The sequence below is a fragment of the Hemibagrus wyckioides genome, linkage group LG04 (genome assembly GCF_019097595.1).
Source record: "Hemibagrus wyckioides isolate EC202008001 linkage group LG04, SWU_Hwy_1.0, whole genome shotgun sequence".
Taxonomy (NCBI): Eukaryota; Metazoa; Chordata; class Actinopteri; order Siluriformes; family Bagridae; genus Hemibagrus; species Hemibagrus wyckioides.
Genome location: NC_080713.1, coordinates 23,656,457 through 23,673,698, shown reverse-complemented (window position 1 = coordinate 23,673,698; position 17,242 = coordinate 23,656,457). Strand labels below are relative to the sequence as shown.

Sequence of the window (17,242 nt, the reverse complement as noted above, 5' to 3'; positions counted from 1 at the left end):
AAAGGTTGAAAACCACTGCATTAATCTATGAAGAGAGCTCTGCTGATGGACAAGAGCTTCCATGCTGCGCAACCTCAGTTTCAGAGTCAACAACTTCAGCTGAGCCGCCTGGCCTGCACGAGCGTATTCACATTCGATTTTATTTATATAGCGCTTTTAACAATGGACATTGTCTCAAAGCAGATTTACAGAACATATGAAACAGTACAAAAGTCCAAGATAGACAAAATCATCCCTAGTGAGCGATCCTGAGGCGACTGTGGTAAGGAAAAACTCCCTTAGATGGTATGAGGAAGAAACCTTGAGGGGAACCAGACTCAAAAGGGAACCTCATTCTCATTTGGGTGACATCGGAGAATGTGATTATAAATAATGCCCCTTCTACAGTGAAGATACATCATATGTAGAATGTTATTGTGCGTATTAATTAGGAGGTTGTTGTCGTCCTCAAAGTCCACATGTGGTTGGCATCTTCGCTTCGAATCCCCGAAATCTTCACGGAGCAGAATCCAACCGGAGCTCGATGCCTCACTGTATTGGTATATGCTTGATTGAGATGTCGGAAAATATCATACGGATATTTCTGTCATATCGCCCACCCTTACTGCACAATCGGTAACACAGCAGCATAAGGAATCACACAGAGCTTACTGAGAAAGAGAATAATGTGAAGCGGTCCATGTGTGTGTGTGTGTGTGTTTGACAGTGAGAAGAAATGCAGCAGAAGAAGCAGCCATGAGTTTATTAGCATTTCCCTAGCGACTGCAGCCTGGCGTCTCGGAAACTGCTGTGAAGCTCAGGTCAGAGGTCATCTGACTAGAATTCAAAATGTTTCAAGACTACAAATACCACAGTCCCGTAGAGAGCTCTTACACGACCGTGTGAGCGAGTTTATGTGTGTGTGTGTGTGTGTTTGAGTGTATAAATACAGCAAGAAAAAGCCAAAGAATCTGAAAATAAGGAACTGAGGAAGAAAAGAAGCGACTGAGTGGTGCAGGGTGAGAGATAGACAGACAGACAGACAGACAGAGATCTTTTAAACGTGACATGATTATTAATTGAAGCTTGCAGGTGTGTAAGAGTGATTGAAACTCACGTGTCGTCTGTGTAGGAGATTCCGAAATACTCCTTCTCTTTCAGGTTGAAGTGCGACGCTACCAGATCCAGCAGGTCCTTAGCCATCAGCTTGGGCTAAACGACAGAAAGAGAGGATTGGAATGATGATGGGTCAATAAATCAGTACTGTAAAGTGCACACACACACACACACACACGCACACACAGTGTGTGAGTGTGTCCTCAAAAATTCCAGGTCCAGGATTACTAGATCCAGGTAACTGTAATACAATTTATATGCTTTCAATAACATGGTTCACTCTATGCACATTATACACACACACACACACACACACACACCCTTAAGTCATGTTGTTGTGTGTTTGTGTGCCATGTGCCGTCAACAGGCCTGTACTTTAACGCCATAATTATTGTTTCTGTTTCACACAGGCCCCTTTTCATTAACTCCAACAAACACCCACAGGCATACACACACACACAAACACACACACCAAAGATACATCCATGTTCACACATACACACTCACACACACACACAGTCAAACACAGACACACACACACACACACATACCGTAGATACTTCCATTCTCTCACACACACACCGTAGATACATCCCTGCTCTCTCTCTCTCTCTTTCCCTCTCTCACACACACACAAACACACACACACACACTCATACCATGGATACATCCATATTCACAATTACAACATGTGGAGTAAAAGAAAGAAAAGTAAATGAGAGGAAATGGAGGAGTTTGTATACTTTCATCACTGTCTCTGTGTACTGCATTTCCACCACAGACAACTGCCCTGCTGAAATGTTAAAAATGATCTGAAAAGTATGACCTCATCACAGTTTCTGATGACCTTTGCATTTATTTATTCCTCATCACTCTACAAGCTAAAAACCTTTTGCCTCATTATTATTTCCAAAAAGTTCCTAATAAATCACACTTTTAAACATTTTTAATGCGTCTGTTTGTTTCAAACAGTGCATGTGGATGGGAATGGGAGAATGTACTTCCTCAATTAGTGTCTGTGTGTGTGTGTGTGTCTGTGTGTGTGTGTGTGTGTGTGTCTGTGTGTGTGTGTGTGTGTGTGGGTGAGACAGACAGAGGAAGCGGTTTTAAATCAACCACAACTCCCAATCACTGACTGCTTGAGGCGGTGTGTGTGTGTGTGTGTAATGTATTTCCTCGACACATCCTGTACCTCGCACGGTGAAGCCTAACATTGCCAGTTTATTTATTTTGTAACAAATTAGTACAAACTTTTAAACCCTCTTCAAGTGCCTTGGTTGTTATGGCAACAGGGTTGCTATGGAAGCAGAAATCATCAAGCCTCCATTCTCAGCACAGCTTTGAACAACAGTGTAGCTAAAACATGTATTTACTAGCCAAATACATTTTCCACAACATTTGTGAATTTCCAATCTGTCTGTCTGTCTGTCTGTCCGTCCGTCCGTCCGTCCGTCCGTCCGTCCGTCCGTCCGTCCATCCATTTATCTATCTATCTATCTATCTATCTATCTATCTATCTGTCTATCTGTCTAAATGCCTGTCTATCTATCTATCTATCTATCTATCTATCTATCTATCTATCTATCTATCTATCTATCTATCTATCTATCTGTCTATCTGTCTGTATGCCTATCTATCTATCTATCTATCTATCTATCTATCTATCTATCTATCTATCTATCTATCTATCTATCTATCTATCTGAATGCCTATCTATCTATCTATCTATCTATCTATCTATCTATCTATCTATCTATCTATCTATCTATCTATCTATCTATCTATCTATCTATCTATCTATCTGTCTGTCTGTCTGTCTGTCTGTCTGTCTATCTATCTATCTATCACATTTTAATCTCAACACTTTCTCCTGTAAGCAGTAATCAGGTGATTCTGGTATTTAGCATGATGAAGGTTTAAGAAAACAAACACTCTGGTTCTGTAACACATTCAGGCTCATGGGTCACGCTTCCACAAGTTGAAAATTTGAGAGTTTTTCAGGTTTCTTTGTTAAAATTCACTGTTTAAGCTTTTCCACTTTTGTTCTGAGCATTAACTCATACAACAAGGTACATTTTTTCTCCTTATAGACCCACGCTTTGTGCACTTTCACATGAATATTCCACACCCCGAGTCCACACCCAGGATTAACTTTAGACTTGTTGGAGAAAATAGCTCATTAGTGCATTTTTCACACCCATTGCTTCTGAGCCAGGAATCAAACAGTCAATTTTATCTGTCACTTCTGCTATGCTCACAATTTTACTAACTAAGGACATCTCTTATTGGATTTAATAATTCATGGATGGATTATTTCATTAGTGGCTCTTTACTTGTTCTCGACGCGGATCGGCGGTACGGACGGAGCCTGGGAGTTGATCAATAATTCAGCGTGTAGTTTATGAGCTGTAGTTGCCTTCTTCACTTCACGTAACAAGACGACGTTTCATTTCGTCATGGATACAGCGGTGTGCCTTTGTGAAATGTAAACAGGAAGTAACACGGAGAGAGGATCAGATTATTCAACACCCGGCTGATGTCTAAACCTGAGTTCACACTTATATTATCACCTCAGTGCTCTCTCTCTCTCTCTCTCTCTCTCTCTCTCTCCCTGCATTAGTCTCCGATCTCACAGGAGACATGCTTCTGAAGTGGGAATTATGTAATCCATATCTGCATGCAACATGCAGGAAGAATATCCGGTGTGCCGTGAACACAGAGATGCGTGCGGATCAGATAGGAATGCACTAAACATTACAATGACACATGATAAAAGGACATCAATTTCTTATGAACGCCTTAGTTTGGCATGGTAAGAGCCCTCTATTCAGTGCAGTGCCGATTCACTGTCCCTATAACACGGATAATACAAATGACCCACAATGCATTGTGAATATATGAGATATAACCTTGAATTATTGTGTAATGGAATAAAACAACGTAAGCTATTTTCGTTGCTATTTACGGCAGTCATGGATCCCAATCACAGGATGTAGGACTAATACACAGAAATATATGACTGTGTTGTGAACAGTTAATTAATTACAGTTTTCTTTCTAAATGAAAAGAAATACACAAAAACTTCACAATCAAAAATCTACACCTTTGTATTATAATCACTCTCATGACTAGATATGTCTTACAGCTCAGTATTAGCATCAAATGCAAGACAAACTGTGATTTAGCGCCTGACTAGCGCTAGATTTTGTCTGATAAAATAAAAAGCTGCACATTTATCTGTTCATGTAGACTATTTTTACTTAGATTTAGATATTTAGGATTTTAAAAAACTTCCAGTGTACAGCTAAATTCCATATTTGTTCACCAAAGCATGTTTTGTTAAATATATATATATGTATAGAGCACTACTTTCTGCTATAAGCTTGCTAGCTAACTAACAGGCTAGAAAGGTTTGACCTTTCCCTGACTGGCTATGTTCACCGCCACAAATGACTCTTTCAACTGGTATTTCTTCAAATTAATGCTAATAGAAACGCTTCTTTCACTCGCTAGAGATTAGGACACTCCCTGCCATCTAGTGTTTTCCCACAGTCTGCTAACTGTGTGAACTGGAGGACATACTGAATTGTTTTCCTCACTTGATTTGTATCAGATGCTAACCGTGAACTCTGTGTGCCGCGGCTAAATCACGTTAGAGCTAAAAAAAATATTCAAGAATCCACCAGACCCTTTTATCGATGTTTGCTCTGCTGTATTTTGACAAAAAAATAAGCAGAGGGCCACAAAACAGGTCTGTCTTTTTAAACCGGATTAGTGTAGCTTTGTAGCACAAAGGTTTTTCTTTGTTGCCGGTGACTGGCAGCGGCTGACACGGCAAGACTCGGTGCTTTGGTTTACCAAAGCTAGCATTAGCGTGTAGTGCAACTGTATTTTAGGGGATTAGCTGCTCTCACAGACACATAAGCGCAGTCTGAAGGGAGAAAAAATATGCAGGGAAGAACACAAGGAACTCAGAAAAGCCTTCAGGACAAGAGTGTATAGTCAGTATGATGTACAACAAACACGTGCTATGGATATTGTGAAGATTTTACCTCAGACCTCCACCCTAATACACAAGCCACCATTAGCCCAAATTATAGCAGAGGGAAATTACAGCCTGCTAATGAAAGACTAGCCCAGAGAGAACACGGCGCACACATGGTTGAAAATCTGACTCACAACAAGCCGCCATATGTAGAAGCAATACCTAGCTTACAGACTTGTCCACACAGACAGGGAAAAAACACTCAAATTGAAAATAAAAGGCTTTCTATGAAGCCACGTGTCACCTAATGCAGAGCTAAATGCTATTTATCACTAGCTATGCACAATTTTCCAGATATTTTTCACCCCAGAACTCACTATTAGCACTAGAAGCTAACTAAAAGTGTTTACAATTAGCTCTGAAGACAAACTTTTCACTACAGTAATGTGGATAGTACTAGGAGTCTTGCGTACAACATTTAGCTTCTTTATACATGCTCTATCTATCTATCTATCTATCTATCTATCTATCTATCTATCTATCTATCTATCTATCTATCTATCTATCTATCTATCTATCTATCTATCTATCTATCCATCTGTTTTTCTGTCTGTCTGTCTGTCTATCTGTCCATTCATCCCTTCATTCCTTTATCTATCCATCCATTAATCTACAGCTAATCTTGGGTCATGTCAATTCTTGACATCTTCCGAACAACCCAACGTGGCTAATTCAGTTAGGAAGGACAAGGCCCACCATTAGCTCTTTTTACCACAGACGTTGAATCGAAGACATGTACTTTGCGTAGCCAGTGAGGCGAGAAAAAACAGGAGGCACAGGAAGCAGTCAGGTCAGACTCCAGACAGAAGAAGCCCATTATTACAATCAAACTAGCGCTTTATCTGTCTGTGCTTTAGCCTCTAGCATCATGGAGTCTCAACTTGAATGAAATCTGTTAGCTCGGATCTTGGAACTTTCCATCCAAACATGAGTCGGCTCCTTTTGGATTGGAAATCTTCTACGTTATATCTGATACATGAACAATCCCAGAAATTCCGTTAAAAGTGCCAGGAGCGTAGCGCAGAAAGCCGAATGTTTTTGGACGCTCTTGCATAGCTGTACTGGTTGGCACCAATCCGATTGCACTCAGCTTCACAGAAAACGTGGATCTAAACATATTTTCAGAACAGAAGCTAGAAATGAGACTTGACCTTCGGCAAAAAAATAACAGAGCAATGAGAATGTGCTGTAGCTTCGGATGCCACTGGAATCATCTTTGAAATCCCTGAGGCAAGAAAATGTGTTCCTGGAGAAATCTGGAAGATTGGTATCCCCACTGGCCTGATTAACCTGCCTATGACCTCACATGAACAGAGACAAAGAAGAAAGAAGGTAAACTGGAGAGAGAAAAATACGATACAAAGAGGAAACAGAAAGAAAAGAAGGAATAACAAAAGACGCTTGAACTGAACTGCAATGACGGCTAAAGTTCAACCTTGCTTTGGTTGTTACATTGATAAATAAGGATAGGGAGTCTCACTGTCCGTCCACGGATATACATGAAGTATGGGAAGACAATATGGGCGATACAAAAGCAAGAGAAGCTAGAGATGCCCTAAAACTGAATATAATGACCAACACTGCGGCCTTCATCCACACAAATTATTAGTATTTTACTTCCCCTTATTAATACAAGTCTTTCCCTCTAATGTGGATGTTACTATTTCCTACCTAAAATCATGACAGTTTCCTATATCATGCTATAGTGGCTAATTATTGAAGACTAAAGCCTATGACACACCAAGCTGCCAGTGAGAAACCACCATCATCCAAGGCTTCCTATTGTTTCACATCTTCAGTAAAAGGTTGCACTTGAACACACCACAAAGACGACAGCTAATTCCAGCAAAAACAGTCTCATCTGTTTTAGTTAAGACGCTAGAAAAACGCTATGTTGTCGCATACTTTGATGTTAAAACGCAGACCTCCTACATAAAATGAGTAAAGGTCAGCAAGTTTGTGGTTGCCGTGTCCTAACGTTTTGTAACACATCACCCTTCTCTCTCCACTTTCAACCCACAGTGCAGCTGCTTTCAGCAGATTTCTCTTTTTTTCCATCTTCTTTTCTGACTTTTTTAAAGGTCCAGTCTCGTCTAAATGGCTTTGGCTGTCAGAACAAAAGCAGAGCGCAAGTAAAACTTCAGAGAGAGTGAGAAGGCCGAAAAGCAAGCCGACAGGATGTAACCACACATGTACCTCCAGCGATGAGAAATCAGACTGGACACTACAGCTATCATGCTTGGGTAATCATCTGACAGACAGCTTGTGAAGAAAGAGTGAGACAGACAGAGAGAGAACACACTGAACACACAGACCGCATGTGTGTCCTGACTTTTTTTGAGCTTTGGAATGCTGTGAATGCTAAAAAAGCTTAATATGGCTCTTAAATGGGAATTTCCTGAGTGTGTAAGCATGAGTGTGTGTGTGTGTGTGTTGAAGGTGAGAACATTAAGAGGAAGGAGAGCTTGTTATGGAGATTGACAAATAGATAATTTCATGGCACTCTGAGGCTGGAGAGCCTCGTGACAAACGACACGGTTGAGTTGATATGAAAGCAGAGCTCATCCTAAACGACTCTATTTGAGCTGATCAGGTTAGGGAAAGGGTCCGCCCCTCGCAACGGACCGTGTGTGTCTTCATTGGCCATGATGTCACCAGATGGGGTTGTTATGGCAACACATACATGCCAGATTAACTCGTGAGGATGCTGCAGAGTAACCTGACAGCTCTCCCTCTATCACAGACACACACACATTGGCAAATATTTTTCAACATTAAGTAGTGAAATTAATTTAATTTTAAAGGTGTAGTTTGTGATTTGTAGCGTATCCAAGGGAAGGGTAAAGTAATGAAAGTTTTAACAACTTAGCTCCGCCCCCAACCGGACCTGACCTGCTGTCTAAAAGCACCCCCCCTTTCAAGTTTCGAGTTTTAAATGTTGTTTCATTCAGGAGAAGATTCAATACAGGACTTCATAAAGTGCAGGAGTCTCATGAAATAATGCTCAGGATATTAATTCAATAAGACAATGCAGGACACCAGTACATACAGTTAACAGGAAAATCGTAGCCGCATCATAAAGTACTGGTGTGTAATGACGGCTGTAAGATGGTAAACGCTGGGACAGATCTTGATTAGTCTGATCCCTACTGAGTCGCCTTCTAATCAAACCGGCGCAGCTCGGATCCCAATGTGGGCGGGGCTGACTTTCATAAGCGCACAATGACCCGAAACAAAGAATGTCTGGAAAAACAAACTACACAAAGGAGACAGAGAGGGTAATAAAATACACACATCGTAAATGACCAGAGGTGACTGTTTTGTTCCCTACACTGTAATTCAGCTAGATATGTTTCCAATGGCGATAGAGATGCTCTTGCACAAAAGGGTGCTGAGAGATTTGTGAGAAGTTTTGCTTTTTCACCTGGTGCTCAGGTAACAGCGAGAGCCATGCTGATGTCCCTTTATTTTTATTCTTATAGAGCTGATGCGAAGCTGAGGAAACAGAAGCGGATAATTATATCCTTAAAGATCCCAGTTGATCGTCATTGGTGTCACTACTATTCAGACTTAGAGGATATTGATTTCTTCTAAATATGTATTGACAAGCGATGGATAAGGACAACCGTGTCACACAAAGTAGCTTGCAATGCTTTCTTTCATCAGAGAAGCTGGTGGTTAACCAAATAAACAGGTAATTACCTTCATTTTTTTTTAAAAACCTTGACATTCTCAACACAGAGGTAAAAGCAACAACAAAAGCAGCGTCAATGTACAAACTGCTTTGTACATAAAAAAATGGAACAGAGATTTTAAAGAAAGATTAGAAAACTGAGCTTGAGTCTCTCTCTCTCACACACACAGACACACACAATGAGTCCTCCTCTATCAGGGAGGTGGTAATTAACTCTCAAAGGAACAGAGAGGATTTCCCTTCTCACACAAGCGAGAGGAAATCTGAGACACTGATCATAAAAACAGACACGGCTCGCATACACCTTGGCAGTGCAGCGCTGTAAGAGTCGATGAGTGCAAAGCAGGTCTGGATGCGTCATTACTGTATCACACTACTGAGCTTTCGATATGCCGGTGTAAAACAGACAGGGTGTTTACTTGCACACAGGGAGGGAGGGAAGGAGGGAGGAGAATGAGTGACTCACCTGCACAAGGAGCTCCAATTTCCTGTCATCCAGGAGATGGACCTGACATCGCCGACCCTCCGTCATCTACCGAGAGAAAGAGAGAGAGAGAGAGAGAGAGAGAGAGTATGATCAACCATGACACACGGGAGATATTCACAGCAGGGTGAAATCCACCGTAAATACTGGGTCATCATGATAAGACAAGAATAGCAACTCTTTTTACACACACACCCACATCTAGGCTCTTCTGCGCCCACGTGCGAGCTCGCTGATTTGCACTCAAGCGAAAGAATTACATGGAATGTGAGCGGCCTTTTATACTCGGTTCACAGTGCATGTTAAAGATAACTGCTGGACAAGCAGGTCGCTATGAAGTAGCCGCTTTATCGGTTGTGGACGGAATATTAGATATACAAGCTTTTAATAACTGTCAATCACACAAACACAAAAACAGACACAGGTCAGACACAGGGCACATTGTCTCCATCTCTCTCAACACACACACACAGATTACTAGCCCATTATTCTTTACAATACCGTTTCCCACAATGCATCAATAACTACGATACTCACAGAGAAGAAGCCATTTCCATGTAGGAAATAAACTTCATCCTCATAAAGGATCTACAAAAGCAGGACTGGGGGCTCAAAATGCTACGACCTGGTGTACTGAAAAGTCTTAAAAGATTCAGTGACAATATTTCTATACTTTGGACTAAAACATCTATTACAAATAGAAACAGGAAAAGATGAGAGATAATATAATGGTGCATAACATAATATAATATTATAATAATATATAATATTATCATAATATAATAACTCTCTGTTGCATAGAAAGTGAAAAGGAAGAGCGTAAACATGTTACTGAGCTCAAGCTATACATTGTAAAAGCAGATGAGGACACGTCCTGCTGAAATAAATGGCTTTTTCTGGTAGTTATAAAGACTGGTGTTTGATAAAGCACTGGGGTTTAATCTCTGTCAACAGATTTTGTCAGCCTGTGAACATGTTTACACTCAGCAGCTAGTGCAGCATTTATCTGTTATCTCGTTGGCTAACTTGCCATTTCAAACCAAAATAAAATATATATATTTTTTTGTCAACACTTTAAGATAAATCGTAAATCAGCAGCGAAAGGTGAAAAATGTTGTTGTGAACGCAGCCCGAAGCTGAGGACTGATTACTGAAGGGAAAAAATTCTGGAGCACACATCCACACAGCTATATGCTACATGCTAACCAACTGTACACTTAACCCTGAGACATCTTTGTAGCATATTTTTATAGTTCTCTTTTTATATAACAGTTACAGTTTAGCTTAGCCATTAGTTTAGCAGCGTTAGCCTGGACATTAGCATGGCTGTACTAGCTGGTTCTGGGGAAATTCAAATACAGACTTTTCGCACTTCTACGAAAAACTGTGTGTTATGTACGACACTGGAGTACGAGCCTAAACATGTAACCTACAGTAGGATCATGTAAAAAGTGGGACGTCAGTGCTAAAAACCGCTGAGAAGTACAATGTTTGGTCAGAGAAATATATGCAATGTTGCCAGTTGCGCAGTTTTCGCCTCATAATGGGACTAATTTTGAGCTGCCAGTGCAGTTTATATATTTATTTATTCTCATTAATGGCGGCACAACCCTGGTTCACTCCTTAATCAGTACCAATCCTCATAACTGAAAGTTTCAGCCGATATCGATACCCATCTGCTGATTTCTTATTAAATATCCACCAAGCTTTAATATGCTTTGCATCACATTCCGAACTTTTTACAGGATCATATCGAATTTATTCTTAGTTTTTTGCCCTCTGATATGCAATTCCACCATTTTATGCTGCTATTGGCTCAATACCTGTACTGTGATACTGCGTACTAGAGCGATGCCATCTTTAATGCTCATATGTATTATCAACTAATGACAATATGCAAAGACGAGACTCAGACAAGACTTTTTCTACTGCTTGTCAAATTATTTGATCAGAAAATACACATCCTGATACACCCACCAGGCATAACATTATGACCACCTGCCCCTAATATTGTCTTGGTCCCCCTTTTTGCTGGCAAAACAGCCCTGACCCCTCATGCACTGTGTATTCTGACAGCTTTCTATCAGAACCAGCATTAACTTCTTCAGCAATTTGAGCAACAGTAGCTCATTTGTTGGATCGGTTCACACGGGCCAGCCTTCACTCCTCACATGCATCAATGAGCCTTGGTCACCCATGACCCTGTCGTCGGTTCACCACTGTTCCTTCCTTGGACCACTTTTAGATGGATACTGACCACTGCAGACCGGGAACACCCCACAAGAGCTGCAGTTTTGGAGATGCTCTGATCCAGTCACAGTCTAGCCGTCACAGTCTGTCCCTTGTCAAACTCACTCAAATCCTTACGCTTGTCCATTTTTCCTGCTTCTAACACATCAACTTTGAGGACAAAATGTTCACTTGCTGCCTAATATATCCCACCCACTAACAGGTGCCATCATCAGTGTTTTTCACTTCAGCTGACAGTGTTCATAATGTTATGCCTGATCGGTGTACATACACATCTCAGGACTTTTGCAACACTGCTCAAGTTAAAATTCAACATTTACTAGCTTAATTACACGACCTCATACAAACAAGCTTGTTCTGAATATGGCCAACTTTTCATTAAAACCGATTCTCAATCAAATGTCATACATTTACTGTTTATTACCAACAGACACACTCTCTTCATTGCGATTCTGTTTTAATCCTGAGCTTATCTGCCATTTCAGGAGGCGTGTCCTAGGTGCAATATTCATTGCGAGCTCCAGCCTCGGCATTTTGGACTTTAATTTCAGACTCACTGAAATGTTTTTTTGTTTTTTTTTTGCCAGCACTGAAAACTGTGTCTTGCGATGCGTGTCCTGGTATACATGCACCTAGCATATAGAGTGAAGATTGTAATATGCAGTGAATATGTTCCAATATACGCATAGAAATTAATGCAATATTGTAAGGTATTAAGAAAGCATGGAGTTTTATTCGGTGCTTTTTTTGGCTTCGTATTTCACTGTGCATGTGCATGTGTTCACTCTGCCATGGCTGTGCCAAGTGAAATGGTAAACATCCTACTGAGGGCAGACAGGGATACACACACACACACACACACACACAAACATCTGTGAGGAACAAAAGAGCCTGACAGACCAGGAGCACATCTAGGTCATTAAAAAGCACACCATTTCTTTGGCTGGCAAATCAGGTGAGGTGGTCCAAACATACGCTTTCCTCTCACAGACTTAACAAATGCATCTACAAAGCCAAACCATCGTCTTCCTCATCCTTTATAATAAAAAAATCTCCTTTATCTTCTTCTCTTGCTCTTTCCCATTCGCTTCCTCTTACATCCCCGGTAGATATATGAGCAAGGAATCGCTCACGTCTACACAGAACCGGTGCTGCTTACACTCGTCTAACATCTCCGACTCCATATGTAGGCTTAGTTCAAAAAGGAAATTGTGACAAGGGGGAAAAAAAGGAGCGAGATTTCTTAAACACTTCAGTGTGGCTGTTGGTCATGGGAGCCAAGCTGGGGAACATGTGCAGCTTTCTGGCCTCCTTCAGGAAACTCCATCCCTGAGGATCACAAACAATGGAGCTGATAAAAGCAGGACGGCTCACGTTTCCTCCACGCTGAGGAAGGTGGAGGTGGTGGCGGGGGGGTTGGGGTGGTGGGGGAGTCAGAGAAAGAAAACACATCCCTTCATTCTTGTGTTACTCCTCATGCCAGGGTCTAAACACAGCCGTCTAAACAGCTGAAGACTACACAGGCGAGACGGGCGGGACCTATATTACAGAAGTGACTGTGTGTGTGTGTGTGTGTGTGTGAGTTGACTCTCAGTCTCCACCTAAACACTGCTGTGTGAGTTTGTTATTGACTCGTGAAGTGGATTTTTTTTTTATACCAGGGCAAAGAAATGTGGCAAATTTCTCTCAGCCGTACTACAGTTTGCAAACGCTGTTCTCCTCCACACACGCTCCATCTCCCGCAAACCTCTTCTTAAACCCTAATTAAATACACCTCTTCCTGTTCGACAGATCCTCCAAAGCTGTGGTCTTTTCAAGAAAGAAAAACACACATTAAGCACACCTGAAAACAAGCCAGAAAACAGAGCTGATACTTCACTTCGTCAACACTCTGGGTCTCGGGTTAAAGCTCTGGCTGGATGAAACGCTTCAGAAGAGCTTTCGTAATATTAAATTCAGGGAAAGTAAAAAGGAAATACGGGCTAACCACAATCTTAGGAGTGATTAATGTTCATCAGAGCACGCCAGATCCTCATAAACCTGCTGCGGTTTACGTTAGCTATCACTTCTGCCTTCTCTTGCCATGTCCGAATGAATAAATCCTATATTTAATATAGTTTAATAAACACCATTAGCTTGCATTTTCTCAGCTTTCATGCTAGTTGCTCTTAGTCTGTTGACTGGTAGAGGACAGATAGTGATGATGACTGATTATTCCGTGTTATATGTAAAGAAGAAAACACCTGTGCGTGTAATGTTATAGAAAAATAATCAAGTGGTGGAGTAATGCAAAGCAATGCAACTGTTATTAAAACTTATTAGATCATTTTAGTCCATTATAATTCAGGATAATTTATCGAAACGTGACAAAGCAGGTTCCTGTTCTCACTTGTGCTCTAACAATCGTTCCCTTACAGCCTCTTGCCTTTTCTCTTTCTTTAGAAAAGCTTGTCATGTTACAGACGAAGCATAAACACCTCCATCAAGAGACTTTCCTATGTCAGAAAGCTTTACCTCTACCTATTACAAAAGCGCTGACTCTGGAGACACCTCACAGAAAATGTCATAACATTTACTGTAAATGGAGCATCTGTCATACCCGTGTAAGCTGGATAGATATAATAAAGGTGTGAGCACGTTATACAAACATAAAAATAACAAACCCTGAGGTCGGACCTACCCCCAAAGCTGCTGTCATAAAAAAGGAATTAACTTGACCAATAACTGACCGATCGGAATAGAGCATTCCATAATCGTTAATAAATCTAATTTGTGCTTTGCAAAACCAAGGGATTATAACCAAGAAATAACAAGCTTCTCAGCAGCAGTAAACAAGCATTAGAGCAGCCACTGGTCGTGTGATGACAGTGTGATTCGGACATCCTGGTGATGTGGAGGGACGGAAGGAGGGAGGGCTGTGGGAGCAGGTGTGTGTCTGTGGATGTAGTTTGCCACGTAATGCTTTTTAACGCTGTCTCCTGTAATCGTGGCATAATGGATCCTTTCTTCCGAGTGGTGGACAAGGACGTACAGTCACCTTGCGTTTACATGTGATGAATTTTTCCTGTGCTGAGATTTCTACATCAGCTGCCTTGAGTACACAGGGCTTTTGTTTTGATTTGTTTTTCTCAGACGTGTTAAAATGATCGCATGGTTGGTCAGATTAATCACAGACCAGTATTTGAGCTTTGTGTCTATGAAAGATTATTGTGATACCATCATGCAGCATGCTTTGACAGAAAATGACATGTTTGTTAAAGATAAAGACATGTCCCTCACACGGTGATCTATAGCTCCTGAAATTACACATCATACATAAATAAGATGATTCCTGGGTGGAGTGACTACCTTAATCTTATTCTCATATCTAATGTTTGTGTATATCATTTGCGTGTGCTTGGTGCATTATTACAGGCTAACGGTGAGTAGCTGTATTTTTACAACCACGTCTTAAAAAAGGACACACAAACACCAAAAGATATGCAGCTATGCAGTGAATTTCCACAGCAGTCCAGGGAGCTGAGTGCAGTGCACCTAAGCCGAGCAAATTCAGTCTACCCTACAGATTAAATGCTGACCTCAGTGTCCTGTTCGAGGCATCGACAGAGGATCACGCCACTAAATCCTGCACCGAGAAGCCGGCTAGCTGACAAGCTGACACGCCGCAGGCCCTAAACACGACTCACACATGCTGTCTGAGAGACATAGAGTATGCAGAAGTTTAAGAGTGCAGGAAAGGATGGGATGAAACATCAAATCCATCATGATGCTCTGACTTTCTCTAGCTCTCTCTCTGAGTCTGAAGTGTGTTACAGCATTATGCAGAATGCAGGACTGGTATTAGGGGGTAGCTGGCACCATGCTGCCCTCATCGTTAATCCCTCTCTCTCTCTCTCTCTCTTGAGATTCTGCATTGTGCCAGTGTCAGTGTCAGTATGCAGGACAGGTGATAGGGGCTGGCTGGCACCGAGCTGCTGCTGCCATTGCTGCCCTGCAGTGCAGAGATGAGCAGAGGAGCAAGACTGCAGCACACACACACACACAAATACAAACACCTCACTTCACCGACCCTGCCTTCAAACCTGCAAACACATGCACACTTCTCCCTGTGCTAGGGTTTTGCTTCCCAAACAGTGACCAAGCAGTCTGCAGAATTCCTTCAGCAAATCCTCCCAGATACTATCCTTATAGATTTAACCCCTTCACGTCACACAGAGGAAAGAAGCAATAAGTGCACAAGTTTTGCATGCACACACACACACACACACACAGAGAGCACTTTCTGGAACCAACCTAACACACTTCATAAGACTAATGCATTACATTGCTGCAACATAATAACCAAAAAACCACGGCACATGAACTTAACAGCAGCAGCACATTGCACGAGCAGTTTTTATCCAGTTTTTTTTGCACACAGCCTTCTTCTGGTTGGGTTGAAACACGATGAATAAAGATGCTCTCCATCTTACCCTATTCTCCCAGCAGTAATAACATCTAACTTGTGTAACTGCATTTCTTTAAGGATTGAAGGACTGCACAGACATGGTACATTGCATAGGAGAGAGAGAGAGAGAGAGAGAGAGAGAGAGAGATATTATGACATGACATGGTGCTAGAATCCGGATGCACGGATGTACAGAGACGTGATGATCCTCACCTCGGAAATATCAAGCTTCCGCGCGCATGAATTTCTCCTGCTTTGTGAAGCACGCGTTCTCTCGAGCTGTATAAATCCTCAACACACACGCGCGCGCGCACACATACATACACGCACAGAGAGAAAAAGAGAGAGAGAGAGAGAGAGAGGTTTGTGTCTCCCGGCCTAAATCAGCGCGAGCATCCGTGCCATTGTGTCCGGTGTGTCGGAGCGCTCTCTCTCGGCGCGGACCGGATGGAGCGCAGCCGCGCCGAGGCGCGTCCCATCTCCCGCCACACGGAGCGCCTTTTCCTCCTTTCCTTTATTTCTCCGTGCTTTATTTACCGGGGTCGACCCCCGTCCTGCAAAACCTCCTCTCTGTCTTTTTCAGCACCGTGCGAGCATGCAAAAAACAAAAAAACAAAAAAAAAGCGCGAGCACAAGCATCAGAGAAGAGAATCGACTCGGTGCCGTGTAACGCTTTCGGCACTGCGCGACCTTCCCACGGCTGTGATTGTAGCGTTTTGCTTTTGTGGGAAAAGGAGAGAAGGAGGATGAATGGAGGGGGAAGGGAGATGGAGGAGGGCGGGCAGAGTACAACACCGATGATTTGTGATTCAGCAACGAGTCGATTCTTTTTATTTCCTTATGAACGGCTCTTTGCGCATAGTCGATTCTTAAGTACAAACGAATCATTATTTATTTGCCTTTTCACTCTGATGTTATATGGAGGGTGTCTGCCTCTATAGTTCCTACTTTAACCTCACGAAGAACGTACACACAAAGAATAGCGGTGATACTTAAAAAAATACACTATATTTGTATTTTACTAAACATTGAAATATGTATTATTTTGCAGCCGATGGAAAAGAAAACGTAAATTACACTTTCAAACACCCCCACAGTGGACCATACCATTTCTCAACCGCTGTGCACACGTGAAGAGACGTGTTTTCTTGAGTTATCTGAATCTTGTTTGAAATAAAATTGTCAAAATCTTCAAAAATACCATTCACTACATATTGTATGCTTGTT

General features: G+C 41.7%; 1 protein-coding gene across 11 annotated transcripts in view; it reads right to left on the bottom strand.

The window, feature by feature from the left end:
- The window catches only part of frmd4a (FERM domain containing 4A), a 162,455-nt gene that overhangs the window by 42,145 nt on the left and 103,068 nt on the right, over nucleotides 1-17,242 (bottom strand). For 10 of the 11 annotated variants that reach the window (XM_058388470.1, XM_058388471.1, XM_058388469.1 and 7 more), the window contains exons 2-3: nucleotides 9,301-9,366; nucleotides 1,097-1,191 (exon numbers count right to left, since the gene is read on the bottom strand). In XM_058388470.1, the coding sequence (XP_058244453.1) occupies nucleotides 1,097-1,191; nucleotides 9,301-9,366 (161 nt within the window). Of the gene's footprint in view, nucleotides 1-1,096; nucleotides 1,192-9,300; nucleotides 9,367-16,228; nucleotides 16,737-17,242 lie in introns of those variants that run through there. The other variant, XM_058388472.1, reaches the window with a different exon arrangement.